We start from the raw sequence: 15,569 nt of genomic DNA, 5'->3' as shown, positions 1-15,569 counted from the left end.
TGCGTTGTAAAGATACTGTGCCACCATTGTGTTCTCTAATTTCTCATGAGAAATATGCATTCTTTGTAATTGTTTCCCTGAACATAATTTTTTTTTTTTTTAGCTGCTGTAAGTTTTTTATTTTTAATCTTTGGTTTTCAGCCACTTTTTATGATGAGGCTGGGTATGGTTTTCTTTGAAGTTGTTCTCTTGGAGTTTCCTTGTTCTCGAGTCTGTAAATTTAGGTCTTTCAACAATTTTGGGACTTTTTATCATTTATTGAATTTTTTTTTTTTGTACTTCTCTAGAATTCCAGTGACATGAATGTTAGGCTTTTTAATATTGTCTTACAGGACCCTGAGCTTCTGCTTTTTTTTCCCCCAGTTTTTTTTTCTTCTCTCTTACTCAGATTGGATATTTTCTAATAATTTTTCTTCAAGTTCACTGACTTTTTCTGTCAGGAACTGTAAAGAGTCTGAAATTCTACCTTCCTTCTCAGCTCACAAACTAACTTGTTTTATCGTTGCTGGAAGAAGACTTGATTAAATAAGCAGCATGAGTATCGAGTTTGTGATAATTTCCTCTCTCTCTCTCTCTCTCTCTCTCTCTCTCTCTCGATGGGGTGGTGTGATGGGTGGGAGGGGGGAGGTTGGTATTGCATGTCTTTGGTTTGTGTCACAGCTGAAGAACCTGAGCTTAGGAACCCAAACCATTATAAAGGGCAATATGTGTGCCTATTCTTTGCTCTAGAGGAGACATTGCCTGTATTATAATGGACAGTAAACAAATCTGGTCTTCAGGAAAGAGATACTGACCTCTGTTTTCCAAGGCTGTTTGCCAGAAACATTGCCTTCTGTCAGAGTTGTAGCTGCCTGCACCGTCACACACTTTTGCTCAGCTTGGGTCACTCTTACGGAAAATTAGTGAAAGAAAGGAGAGAAAATACTAATGAGGATTTCTGTCCCCTCCTCTTCAAATTTCTAGGTCCCTTTTTCCTGGTTTGGCTCTCCAGAAAAGTAGATTTTTCTCTTGGGATTTTAGATGTCAGTGCCCTGTCATTGCTGGTTTCATGCATCTAAGCCATTGGGTTTGGCCTCAGGGCAGAGACAGAAAGGAAAATGGGATAGGGAGAGGAAGAAAAGGAAGAAAATTTTTCTACTTACATTCTCTTGGTAGTAGGGGCCCTGGTGTTACAATCAGAAGGTAAAAGTTTTTCTTAGAGTCATTGCTGCTCACACTACTAGTATTGGAGCCATTCTCAGGGTAAGGGGGAAAAATAAAATTCACCCTCATGTTTTTTTCTCCTTCCCCAGTCTACCTGCCTTTATTTAATTTTAGGTCTTTGTTTTTTGTATTGTATACAGAGCTTTTAGTGTTAATCAGTGGGAATGAAAGGGGCTCTAATAGGCTTCTTTAATCTTGTTCGAGATCTTAAACACTACGTTTTAATGGAAGAGAGTTTTGCAACAACCTTGGAACTTCTATAAAAATAATTTCCAGCACACTACTAGGTGATAATGTAGGGGGGGATATACACATTTATTAAAAATACTAATGTGTCTACAGTTGCATGTCTTGGAGAACTAGTTCTGATCACTCAGAACTTGTGCTCCCAGCAATTAAGTCATCAGTGTTCCCTTCCATCACTTCCTCATTCAGTGGCCACTCTTTCCATACTCCTGTTCCTGCAGTGGAGACAGCTCTTGCACTCACTAGGAAACTGAAAGTCATGGGGAGGCAGGAGCAAAGGCAAGTAAGTTCTCACAGCCTTTAGTAAGTGAATGACTGCTCCAGTTTATTGTATAAGTTATATATAGGACCCTAGTGCCTTTGTCTTACTCAGTACACATACATCTTGGTTTTAATGAATAGTATCAGAAGGCTGAATCGTGTGTAGGTACCCACTTTTCCCATATAATGGCATATCGTAAGCCCTTTCCTGTGCCACTCTGCTTCATTTTTTTAATGGACTTTATTCTTATTTTTATTATTTTTAATATTTTATTTATTAGAGTAGGAGAGAGCACAAGAGCAGGATGAGGGGCGGAGGAAGCAGCAGACTCCCCGCTGAGCAGGGAGCCTGATGTAAGGCTCAGTCCAAGGAGTCCAGGATCATGACCTGAGCCGAGGGCAGCCGCTTAACCGGCGGGTGCCCTTAGACTTTATTTTTTAGAACAGTATTAAGCTCACAGCAAAGTTGAGTGGACGGTACAGAGGTTTCCCATATATTGCCCCCACACATAACATTATCTCTCATTGTCAACTTCCTCCACCTGAGTAGGTATGGTACATTTGTTACAATAGATGAATCTAGGGGCGCCTGGGTGGCTCAGTCATTAAGTGTCTGCCTTCGGCTCAGGGCATGTTCCCAGAGTCCTGGGATCGAGCCCCACATCAGGCTCCTCTGCTGGGAGACTTACTCCCCCTGCCTGTGTTCCCTCTCTCACTGGCTGTCTCCTCTGTCAAATAAATAAATAAAATCTTTAAAAAAAATAGATGAATCTACATTGACACATTGTAATCACCAAACTTTATTGTTTGTGGTGTTTTACATGCATTTGTGGGTTTGGACAAGTGTGTAATGACGTGATGTGTATCCACCCTAATAGTATCATACAGGGTGGTTTCACTGTCCAGAAATGATGTGTGCTCTGCCTGCTCACCTCTCCTTCCCTCCTGACCTACTACTGATCTTTTTACTGTCTTCATAGTTTTGCACTTTCCAGAATATCATATAGTTGGAATCACGTGATAAGTAATCTTTTTAGACTGGATTCTTCCACTTAATAATAGCATTTGAGTTTTCTGTCTTTTCATGGCTAGATAGCTCTTTTCATTTTTTAGTGCTAAATAACATTCCATTGACTCACAGCACCAGTTTACTTTTCCATTAACCTCCTGAAAGACATCTTGGTTGCTTCCAAGTTTTGGTAGTTGAATAAAGCTGCTGTAAACATCGTGTGCTGGTTTTTGTATGTACGTAAGTTTTCAGCTCCTCTGGATAAATACTAAAGAGAGTGATTACTGGACTGTATGATAAGAGTATGTTTAGTTACTATAAGAAACTGCCAAACTCTCTGCCGAACTAGCTGTACCATTTTGCATTCCCACCAGGAGTGAATGGGAGTTCCTTTTGCCAGCTTTTGGTGTTGTCAGAGTTAAAGATTTTTGACCGTTCTAATAGCCGTGTAGATATACTGTCATGAGGTATAGTGGTATCTCATTGTTTTAATTTGCATTTCCCTGATGATATATGATGTGGAGCATCTCTTCATTTTTCTGCCAGTCTGTGGCTTGTTTTTATTTTTCTTGACAGTATCTTTCACAGAAAGTTTTAATTTTAATGAAGTTTTATCAACTTCTTTAATGGAGTGGTCTTTGTTATTGTATCTAAAAACTAACTGCCAAATCCAAGGTCATCTAGATTTTCTCCTGTTACCTTCTAGGAATTTTATACTTTTGTGTTTTACATTTAGATAGGTAATCCATTTTGAGTTGATTTTTGTGAGGGGTGTAAGATCTCTGTGCAGATTCATATTTTTGTGTGTGATTAGGCCAACACTGTTTACTGAAGAGACTATTTTTTCTCTATTGTCTTTGTTCATTTGTCAAAGATCTGTTGATTGTATTTATGTGGGATCTATTTTGGGGCTTTTCTATTCCATTTATTCTTTCACCAGTACCACATTATGTTGATTATTAGAAGCTTGAAGTCAAGTAGCTTCAGTCCTCCAGTTTTGTTCTTTAACTTCAGTGTTCTTTTGGCTATTCTGGGTCTTTTGCCTCTCTGAATAAACTTTAGGATCATTTTATTGATATCTATAAAATAAGTTTCTGGAATTTTGATTGGGATTGCATCAGACCTCTATATCAAGTTGGGAAGAGCTGACATCTTGAAGTATTTAGTTTTTCTATTCATGAACACGCACTCTCCATTTGTTTAGCTCTTTGATTTCATTCATCAGTTTTCGAGTTTTTCTCACATAGATCGTGTACATATTTTCTTAGATTATACCTAAGTATTTCATTTTTGAGGGTGCTAATGTAAATGTTACTGTTTTTAACTTGAAATTCTATTTTCATTGATGCTATGTAGGAAAGTGATTAACTTCTGTGTACTAACCTTGTATGCTGCAGCTTTGCTCTAAGTGCTCATTAGTTCAGAGAGGTTTTTTTGTTTAATTTTCTACTTGGACACTGATGTCATCTCTGAACAGAGACAGTTTTATTTTTTCCTTCCCAATTTGTATACCTTTCATTTCCTTTTCTTGTCTTACTGCATTAGCTAGAACTTCCAGTACAATGTTGAAAAGCAGTGGTGAGAGTTGATGTCCTTGTTTTGTTCCTGATCTTAGTGGGAAAGTTTCTAGTTTCTCCCCATTAAGTTTGATGTAGGGGGCGCCTGACTGGTTCAGTGGGTAGAGCATGTGACTCTTGATCTCAGGGTTGTGAGTTCAGGCCCCACATTGGGTGTGGAGCTTACTTTATTTATTTATTTATTTATTTATTTATTTATTTTAAAGATTTATTTATTTATTTATTTGCCAGAGAGGAGAGTGAGTGAGAGAGCGTGCACACATGTGTGCACAAGCAGGGGGAGCGACAGGCAGAGGGAGAAGCAGGTCAGGACTCTGGGATCAAGACCCGAGCTGAAGGCAATCACTTAATCAGTTGAGCCATCCGGTATCCTGTGGAGCTTACTTTTACAAAAAAATAAAAGTTGATGTAGGCTTTTGTAGCTATTCTTTCTCAACTTGACGAAGTTCCCCTGTATTTTTAGTTTGCTGAAAGTTTTTATCATGCATGATTGTTGAAACTCCTCTGCTACATTTTTACGTGGGTGTGCTTTAGGCTATTTCAAATTTTTCAGTATTGTAGATAATCTCATTGACAAACTTGGGGCCAATTCTTAGGCATATTCATAATTACTTTCTTAAAATTCACTTAACAGATAATCATTGAGCATTTGCAGCCAGGAACTGAGTCAAAAATTAGTAAACAAAAGAAGATAGTCTCCGTTCCTTGTAGAGTTTGTAATGTATGAACAGTTAATTATAGTGTGGTAAGAGAAATTATGTTAGAAGTAGTAGATACTGTGTGTTGACAGGGATGTGGAGCGGTTGACATATTCATACGTTGCTGGTGGGAGTGTAAAATATGCAACCACTTTAGAAGATTGCTTAGTGATATCTTCTAAAGCAGAATGTTCATCTACCCTTGTCATCTAGTTATTCTGCTCAAGCATACGAAACACAAATTTGTTCACATGTTTATTAACATATACTAGGAAGTTTGTACAGCGTTATTGATAGTGCTTCAAAACCCCATGTCCATCAATAATATAATGGGTCAATTGAGGTATGTTTACACAATGGAATATTTTGCAGCAACGAGAATGCATGATCTATTACTACACAACAGTATGAAAGTATCTTGAATACATAACATTAAGAACAAAAACGAATATATACTGTATGATTCCACTTTTATGAAGAACAAAAACAGGGAAAACTAATGCATGTTGATAGAAGCTTCAGTGAGGAGAGGATAAAGAATGGGAGTAGAGTTTCTGGGGTTGATGATAATGTTCTCTTTCTGGATCTGGGTGCTGGTTACACAGGCGTGTTTGGTTTGTGAAAATAGCTATACACTTTCAACATAGTGTCATTTTTATGTGATTTTTTTTAAAAAAGTATTGGTTTTAACCATTATAAGAAAACTATAATAAAGTTAAAAGATTCACAGTCTAGATTCTATTATGTTGGTCATTATACTTTAAGAAGTACAAAAGCAGTCCTTAAGTTCAGTTGAAATGTAAATCTTTGGGAGGAGGGCATATTTTTAGTTTTAAACCATGGAAATTTTATAATAATTGTTGTCTTAATTCAACTATTAAACTCTTCTGTTACTGTAAAAGAATACTTCTTATGTATGCAACATGTTTTCAAGATCTGATTTTTTTACTATTATTATATATGGCTGTAAAGCATTAAATTTTTGTGTATTATAACTCAACATGACAAATTAGTATCTCTAAAGGGATGACTGAAAAAGATTTTTTAATCTTAAGTAACTTTTTATTAAGAAGGAAAATGAATAAAAATATGGTTTTGGTTTATTCTTACCAGGAGGAAGTACTATGAGTAGCTGTCTTGTTCTTTGTTCCCTTTTTATCAAGAGAGTGTTCTATTTCTATAATGTATAGAGATGTAGTTACAAAAGTTAAATGTCCTAATGCATCATCTATTATTGTTTTTTTAACAGTCAAGTCCATCATCTCCAGAACCAGCTAGTCTTCCTGCAGAAGATGTTAGTACAAACTCTAATGGTCCGAGACCTGCAGAGGTGGTGTTAGATGATGACAGAGAAGATCTTTTTGCAGGTAATTATGAATATCTTTATTTTTTTAGTAATAGTCCACTATATCCTGTTACAGGATATTCTCAAAAGCAAAGCTGAAATTTGATGTAAGTATAAGTGGTAGCTCTTTTTCTTACCAACTTGGAAGGATAAGAAATTTCAAATCAGATCACTTTGTGAAAAGTATAGGCTGTTGAGAGAAGCAAACATGATCCTTTCTGGTTTTAAGCATTTGAAAATAAATCACATATTATAATTTGGTGTTTTGATCAGTACTAACACTTAAAAAACTAATGGTTGTGGCATTCATACTTGGAGAAATACCAGCGATCGTAATCTTTGTTACTTACAGGTTGTCACAAGCAAAATTAAACTCTGGATTTTAAAATCACTTAAAAATCTCTTTGTTTTAATAGAATACTTCAGTATGTACCACCCTGTTGTATTTTGACTCATTTTTTGGTGAGTAAATTAATGGTTGAGGAATTTATTTTCTTGGGTAGGATTTAGTATAGTCCTACCTTTAAAAAAATTGCATTCTCTTCAAAACAGTTATATCTGCTTTAACATTAAACCTTAGGTAAAAGTTAATGTTTGGATATTGAAAGGCAAATCTTTTTTAGAATTAATGACTCAAAAAATTAAAGTAGTAAGTATTTGTTTAATGACTTAATTTACCTGAACTGGTTTTCATTGGGTTAAAATTCAGTAATGTGTCCTCAGTAGTTGCATATTTGAACCATTCTGTATTTTTTGTATAAATGCGTTTGAAGATATGATTCTCTGTCACAAAGGTCCATGTGACTTTCCACTTGATTAGTTTTATGAAGAGTTTTTACTTCAGGTGAATTGCATTTCATCATGTCAGAAAAATTAAGATATTATACCAAATACCAGTCATACTTCCCATTTATTTTTTAGTTAGTAGCTACCTAACAACTTTCAGTTTAACCAAAGTTGTAATATTTGTTTTTGTTTTCTTTTATGGACTTTTTCCCAGACATGCCTTCACAGTTTTTTATGGCATTTATGTGTTAAACTAAAAGATGACAGTCATTTTTCTCCTAAGTGGGCACTAATCTAAAATTGTGTGTAATCCTCTAATATTATAGAGTTATACGTAGAAGTTTCAGATTATCGGTTTCCTAAAAGACTCTTTCACCTTGAAGTCTCAGAATTCATACATAAGGTGTATGCTAAAGCTAACAACAGAACTATGTGAGGGTTCTGTTGGTTTTTTTTTTGACAGCATAAACAACTGATCGGTTTGCCAAGTGAGGACTATACAAAGATATTCACCTGCTTGGCTTGATTAGAAGAATCTTGTTCATGTTTTACTCTACCTAGCAATCTACTAAATATTGTCATTCAGTTATGGTCGCCTGTGTTAGTATTTGTTTTAATTGGGGGGGCGCCTAGGTGACTCAGTCGGTTAAGTATCCTACTCTTGGTTTTGACTCAGTTCATGATCTCAGGGTCGTGACCTGAGATCAAGTCCCGCATCAGGCTTCACACTCAGTGAGGAGTCTGCTTGAAGATTCTCTCCCTCTCTCTCTCTGCCCTTCTTCCCACTCACGCTTGCACTCTCTCTCATACACAAATAAATAAAATCTTTTTAAAAAATAAAAGAGAGAGACATAGGGACTAAAAAATAAACATTGTCATCTGTTTCTGTTTTCCTTTGCTATCTACAAACATAGAAACTCTGGTGGAGGAGGGGAGCCTCGATATTACAACCATGAGATCCTGACCTGAACTGAAATCAAGAGTCAGATGCTTAACTGACTGAGCTACCCAGGCACCTCTCATGCTTAATCTTTTATCTTAAACTCAGGTGCATTTCAAAATGACATCATTAGGTGTTCTAAGACCTGATCTGGTCATTTTTACATGAATGGATTAATACCACACTCGCCTCTTTCTGTAATGCCTTTAAGCAGGTATACCATTCCTCCTCCAATGGAGGAGTATGATTCTGAGAAGCCATACTAAAGAGTAGCATAGATTATTAGGATGGTGAAGACTGTTGTCAGGTAATAAGAACATACTTAATTTATTTCCCCTAATCAGAGGAGAGAATATCAATATTGCTCTAAGGATCTAGCCATTTGGATTTTAAAACCATGAAGAGATTAGATAGTATTGGTACGTTTTGGGTAGCATTTCAGGTACTCTTTTGTCAGACATGGTACCAGAAAGAGTTGGAGTATGACATATTAACTGTTATTACTTGACTTGGAAAGCCTTCACTGACTACACAGTCCCTCCACTTGTTTGTCACATCCTCCACACTAAGCTTTGCTGAACATGAAGAAACGATCACAGAGGAATGAGTGAGGGTGAGCAAATTGCCGATGTTGAAATTGTCCTGGACTTTTAAATCTTGTTTCTGCCAGAGTCCTTAGCTTATTTCACTTACACATTTCAGCAAATGATACAAATTGTAAGCTTAATGAGTATTCCTTTGTTTAAAAAATTCTTTGATAGCTATGTTATGAGTGAAATATTTCTTCCCTGGCATTGACATCATCAATTTATACTTGTCCTCAAAGTATCTCTTCCCAGGAAAAGTTCATCTTTATACTTAAAACCTGTGGGGCATCTCCTGGAACCTTCAGGTCTGGTTTAAATTAAGATTTGTGAATTTGTAGTATATTAGTTTACTTAGTGAAAAGTTAAACGAGAAGACTTTAAGGCGGACTGCATATTAGTATGCTAAATCTACATATCCATTTTCGTTTTCCTCCTCCAGATGAGCTACTTAGTTCATATTTAGCTTTTCTTATTTTGAGGTTGCCTACTATTTATGAAATAGCCTGTCAGAGTCCTTGCAGAGAACTCAAAATCTGATATCAGTGAAGTAAAATGTGATTGAAAACTTAAAAGTTACTTTATCTGTCCTGGTAGCTCAATAAAGTTAATATGCCTTTCCCTTTGTCTCTGGGTCTTTTGCCAATAGCAGTACCTCTTTTAGAGAATTTTAGATTTCTTTTTGTTTGCTGGCTGCTGTTTTGCTTGTTTGTAGGTAATAGATCTCACACCTCCTAACTTTGATAACACTGCTTTCTTATTTTCTTATGTTGCTGATTGGTTTCATTTCTTTAAAAAAATGAATAAATACTAGCCGTCTTAACAGCCTGAAAGCTTTTTGTTTTTTTATATTAGGGTCTTTTATTGTCTCAGTGTCTATTTTACATCTTTAGTCTGTTTTCCTTCTCTGGTTACCACAGTTGGAAAGATTTCTGGTTTAATATAAAAATATAAAGAGAGCTGTGTCAAGGAAGGATCTCATTAACATGAGAAAACCAGTAAGAGTAGATTGATAAAATGTTGACCTGTTTACATTAAAATGTAAATGTTAACATTATTTACCTTATTTCAGGTAAATATGTTGTTACTGCTATACTTTTTGAGGTATTAAAATGGATCACTGACTGCCATTACTACCTTCCCAAACCTCTGGGAATCTAAGAAACCTCAGGTTAGAAACCACTGGTCTGATTCTGTTTCCCTTACAGCCCTGCCTTTCTTTTCTTGTTATCAGCTCTATAATCCTGCAGAACTGTGGTTTTCTTTATGGCCACTGAGTGTAATTTTCATTTTTCTGGTTTTGCTTTTTGTTTGTGCTATTGTTTCATTTTCCTAGAATTCTTACACCTTTTTTTTGTCTACCCGTTCAGATCCTCTCAGGTCGGTTTCATAAATTATTGCTGATTTCCCCAACCTATTGTCTCCTGTCTCAAATTGTAGTGTTTGTTCTGTAGTTCATATAGCAATTAAATGTCTTGTAACATTCTTTTTAGTGTTCTCTTGGCTGTTATTTGTCTTTTATTATCATTTAACATTCCACATACTTGTGTCTTATTTTCCCAACTAGATTATAAACTCCCTGAGGGCAGGTATGATATTTTACATTTCTTTGTGTTTCTCCATTGCATTTAGCACAGTGTTACATAGCTTGTAGACAGTTTATTGATTTGATTTGGTTTTGAATATGTTTAATTTTAGATTTTTCAAGTGGATGAGCTTTTTAAATTAAAACTTAAACAGCTGTTTGCTTTGCGTTATATTCGTGTATTCAACTAATATTCAGTGATCTTTAGCAGTTAATTGCTTTAGATTACTAACATAGTGGGTTTTCCATAACAGATTTTTAATCCCAACTGGGATAATTCTGGGCAGCCTGTTGCCATGAAATTTGTGTTTGTTATGTATAAAATAATCATAATGTTAGCCTAAATAAACGATTTTGAAAGGTAAGTTACCCCAAGCATAAGATATATTACAAACCCAGCACAAATGAATGTGGAATTATCCCCATCATTGCTTTCCTACTAGCTTTATCCCTACCACTAGTATAGATAATTAAGCTGACTGACTGTAATTCTTCCTAAAATCAACAAAGTCACTGTTGGTTTTAAAGTATTGATGAACAACTAAGGAAGGATTCATTAAACTATTTATAACCACTATTTTTAATAACTGTTTTGATATTTTTTGTGGGCAGTCTAAAAATATTTTTCATAACTCATTAACTGCAAATAGACTATTGGGGTTTGTTATCGGTGTCCTTAACTAACTTCTTTAATTTGTATCTAGAAGCCACAGAAGAAGTTTCTCTGGATAGTCCAGAAAGGGAACCTATTCTGTCTTCAGAACCTTCTCCTGCAGTCACACCTGTGACCCCTACTACACTCATTGCTCCCAGAATTGAATCAAAGAGTATGTCTGCTCCTGTGATCTTCGATAGATCCAGGGAGGAGGTATGGGAGAATGTTTGTATTCTAAATTGATATGTAAATAGTAAGCTTTTTGTTCCCCCACCCAAAATCACTCTCCTGTTAGTCATCTCTAATCAAAGCCTTTAAACACTTTGGGGGACAGGTATTGTACTAAAGAAGTCAGCTGATTTGGCTTCTGATTTTATCTTCATCACATTTTAATTCAGTAACTTGGGCACATTACTTCTTAAGTCAAGGATTTTATCATTTGTGATCTCATGATGCTTACTCATGACACTCAGAGTTTCTGTATTAGTCAAATGAGAAAATGTATGAAAGTGCTTTAAAAACTTAAATAAAGTGACATGTTGAATAATTTTATTGATGAGTCATGCAGTAAATGTTAGTGGTTATGTTGGCAGGGTACAGAATGGGTTGTGAATGGAGAGGAAGCGCAAGAGGACCTTCCTATGAATAATGATGCTGTTTGTGAAAGTTACTGAGCTGTATACTTAGGATTTATATAGTTTATGTTACAATTCAAAGAAGGTTTAGTTTCTTAAAAATCTGTACAAGAAGATTATGTACAAAAAAAAGTTTATGGTTAGAAAAACTCATTTTCTTTTAGATAGTCTTAGACTATTAATACTACTCTAAAATAGTTTCAAGATTTAATAATTTGTGTGCTCTCGAGAATAACAAGACTTCCCTGCAGAGCTGCTCCTAGGATTGCTTATTTATAATGGCATTAAAAAGTGCTTCTCGTCTGTCTCATGGGGTTATCGTGTTTCCTCCTTACTGCTTTTTTCAGTGAACTTTATAATGCTCTCATTGGCTTCAAGAAGAGCATGTGTTCACTAGGTTATTAGAGAAATCATGGTGCTAAAGATTCTAAGTGTAGTTATTTCTACAGATACGTAGAGTTCTACCAGCAAAAGTAATGGCTACCTCCTAGTCATTAAAGAGTAGAGATGCAACTTTGAAAAGTGCTGATATTAAAAATAATTAAGGTGTTAGTTTAATTATCTGAATCTGAAGACACAATTTAGAGAACAGCAACAAAGGAATTCCTCAGTATTCCTACAGAAAACTAAATCGGAGGAGTTGTGAGAACACAAGATTTTCTGTAACTTTTCCAGGTGATCCTTTTCCTGTTGTCTTTGTATGTGTGTTTTGTTTTTGTTTAAATATTGTCCCGGAAATGTGAAAGCTTTATTGTTTTTCAGAAACAGTGCTGAGTGGCTTTTTAAATTGTTAAGACAGAGACCTTAATAAAAAAAATAGATGGTAAAAATTGAAGTTATTAGTGTTACAACAATAATAAATTGGAATCTTTAACATAAAAAAATTATCTTTTCTAGATTGAAGAAGAAGCAAATGGAGATGTTTTTGATATAGAAATTGGTGTATCAGATCCAGAGAAAGTTGGTGGGTCAATATTTACTCTATTTTAAATTTGTTACCTTGGTTGTTAATATGCTATTGATAAGTACCTTGGTTGTTAATATGCTATTTTTCTTTATTAAGTGCTGTGTTAAGTATTAAAATGGTACTTTTATTTTTAAGCTTGTGGGGCTTTTTTGTTTCTCATTTTTTTCAGCTTTGTTGAGTTTATAATTAAATAATTTTATATATTTAAGATGTGCAGTGTGATGATTTAATATATGTACACGTTACGAATTGAAATCACAAGTCGATCAGCATATTTCTTCACATAGTTAGCTTTTTGTGTGTGTGATTAAGCTTAAGCTTATTTAATAGTATTGTTTGACTTTTCTTAATAGGTGATGGAATGAATGCTTACATGGCATATAGAGTAACAACAAAGGTGAGTCTTTGCTCCTTTAGAAAAATAGTGAGCCCTCGTCATGTGTAGTATGAGCTTACAATAGCGAATTAAGGTGTAAGGATTTCCTGTATTTACAAAGATTACCATCCAGTGAGATTTCAGATAAGTAGTTACAGTGAGGTGCGAACAGTTTAAGTGTAATGTTCTCTAAAGTAGAGGTAAAGTATTTTGTGACAGTGTGCAAGAGGGGACTTAATATAGACATAGACAAAGATAGGGGAAAGTGGTGGGAGGGCGGGACACGGAGAAAGAAGAGTGCTCATTCCAGGCAAGGGGGTTTGCTTTTACAAAGGCCAGGAGTCAACAAAACATTGTGCTTTGCAGGGTCTGCAGGAAGTGGTGCCTAATGAAAATTGTTTGGCAGTAGCCTCTCCTGTATTATGAACAGCCACATTAAGGAATTTGGGCTTATCCTGAGTATAATGCAGAGTATTCAAAGAGATTCAGGCAAGAGTGTGGCACAGTTGTATTTTTGTTTTAGAAAGATCTCTCCGACTACTAAGTTGGGAGTGCAAAGCAGAGGACAGGATTTCCATTTAATTTCTTTGCAATTCCTAAAGGATTGTAGGCCTTAGATATTGAAATGACAGAGAGATCTACAGCAGTCCTAGCTGTGAGAATATTTTATACTAAGAACTGGATTCTGAAGCCAGAATAATGGCTTCTTGAGCTGTGTAGGAAGAGGGAGAATCAGTAGGGCTTGGGTGTAAGGAGTGAAGGAGAGATGCCTGGGTCACGGATTAGAGGATCTTTGTGGTTGTCAGAGGGATCGCAGAGAAAAAGCAGCACAGTTTGGATGGGCGTGAGATTTGTTAATTCATTGAACAGATATTTATTAAACACTTACCACGGGGTCCAGCTCTGTTCCAAGCAGGAAGCTTTAGTAGGAAACAATACGGACAAGTGCCCTTCCCACACGGAGGTTATATTCCAGCTAGAGTAGTGATGAGTTTGAGGTGGCAGCAAGATTTAAGTGCAAGTGTACCTTGGGTATTTTGTTATCTTGGACTGAAGCTCAGAGGAAATCTGGGCCAGAGGAATAAAGATTTAAGAGTCATTAACATAAATGTAATAGAGTTGATGAGATGAGTCAAGGATAGAATCAAGCAAACATTTTGTCCTTTAAAGTATCTGTTAAAAAAAAATGGGTAATGTAGGTTTTTTTCGGTTAGAGATGTATCAGCCACATTTGTTAGCTACTGTGCATTCTTTTCTAAACCAGAGTATGTGTGTATATGTATGTTCATGTTATATGTGGTATTAACTTTAAAGAATTGCTTAGTAGCGGAATTTGAAATACCTCTTCTTCATTTGTAGACTTCTCTTTCCATGTTCAGTAAGAGTGAATTTTCCGTGAAAAGAAGATTCAGTGACTTTCTTGGTTTGCATAGCAAGTTAGCAAGCAAGTATTTACATGTTGGTTATATTGTGCCACCAGCTCCAGAAAAGAGTATAGTCGGTAAGTATGAATAACTTAAAAAAACTTGTTACTGTTACTGGTTCAGTTTTAACTATACAGATTAGGATACCGTGATCATTCATTATTGTGATAACGCATAATGTCTAACGGTACTGAATTTAATAAATATTCCATTTATGATAATCATTCCTCAACCAAGGAATGTATAATGTAATCGTTTTATTTTCTAACATCTTAGAATTTTGCTTTATATAGGATCAATTTAGGATTCGATATATGTAATCTAATGATGTTAAATATTGGGTCAGAATTTGCCAAGTTGAAAACAGTTGAAAACCCTAACATTTTAGATCATATTACTAAGTAACACTCAAAAGATATTTAATATTATTAGTACTTTTTTCCTAAGGGATGGAGGTGTTTGGCTTTCAGCTATTCATTGTCCAAAAAAGAAGATTCCGTCCAGTCTGGATCTTCTAAGACCTATCATGTTAATGTATTTCATGCTTCAGTTTGATGTTTAAAAACATTTCTACTTGTAGGGTACCTGGATGGCTCAGTCAGTTTGAGCGTGCAACTCTTGATCTCAGGGTTGTAAGTTGGAGCCCCACATTAGGTGTAGAGATTGCTTAAAAATAAAATCTCAAAAAAAATTCTACCTATATAAGTAGTAAAGGCTTAGTTAAGAATATGCAGAAGGAGGGGCTCCTGGGTGGCTCAGTCGTTGGGCGTCTGCCTTTGGTTCAGAGCGCGATCCCAGGGTCCTGGGATCGAGCCCCGCATCAGGCTCCCTGCTCTGCTGGGAGCCTGCTTCCTCCTCGCCCACCCCCCCTGCTTGTGTTCCCTCTCTTTCTGGCTATCTCTCTGTCAAATAAATAAATAAAATCTTAAAAAAAAAAAAAAGAATATGCAGAAGGAAGCACCTGGTTGGCTCAGTTGGTAGAGCAGGTGGTTCTTGATCTCAGGGTCATGAGTTCAAGCCGCACACTGGGTGTAGAGTTTACTTTTTAAAAGGGTCAGGGGGGCACCTGGATGGCTCAGTCAGTTAAGCTCCGATTCTTGATTTCAGCTCAGGTCGTGATCTCAAGGTCATGAAGTAGAGCCCCTAGTCAGGCTGTGTTCTCATTGGGAAGTCAGCTTGATATTCTCTCTGCCCCTCTGCCCCTCCCACCAGCTTGTGTGTGCGTGTGTGCATGCACTCTCTCTCAAAATAAATAAATAAAGCTTTTAAAATTTTTAA

At 36.0% G+C, this 15,569-nt stretch overlaps 1 protein-coding gene across 4 annotated transcripts in view; it reads left to right on the top strand.

Annotated features, from left to right (window-relative positions):
* SNX2 (sorting nexin 2) overlaps window positions 1–15,569 on the top strand; it is a 48,854-nt gene that overhangs the window by 11,898 nt on the left and 21,387 nt on the right. For all 4 annotated transcript variants that reach the window (XM_040622545.1, XM_040622544.1, XM_040622543.1 and 1 more), the window contains exons 2-6: window positions 6,244–6,361; window positions 10,939–11,102; window positions 12,422–12,488; window positions 12,845–12,888; window positions 14,227–14,368. In XM_040622545.1, coding sequence (XP_040478479.1) covers window positions 6,244–6,361; window positions 10,939–11,102; window positions 12,422–12,488; window positions 12,845–12,888; window positions 14,227–14,368 — 535 coding nt within the window. The remainder of the gene's footprint in view (window positions 1–6,243; window positions 6,362–10,938; window positions 11,103–12,421; window positions 12,489–12,844; window positions 12,889–14,226; window positions 14,369–15,569) is intronic.

Source organism: Ursus maritimus, unplaced genomic scaffold (genome assembly GCF_017311325.1).
Source record: "Ursus maritimus isolate PB19 unplaced genomic scaffold, ASM1731132v1 scaffold_5, whole genome shotgun sequence".
Taxonomy (NCBI): domain Eukaryota; kingdom Metazoa; phylum Chordata; class Mammalia; order Carnivora; family Ursidae; genus Ursus; species Ursus maritimus.
The sequence above is the reverse complement of the archived record's forward strand: the minus strand, read 5'-3'. Positions and strand labels throughout refer to the sequence as shown.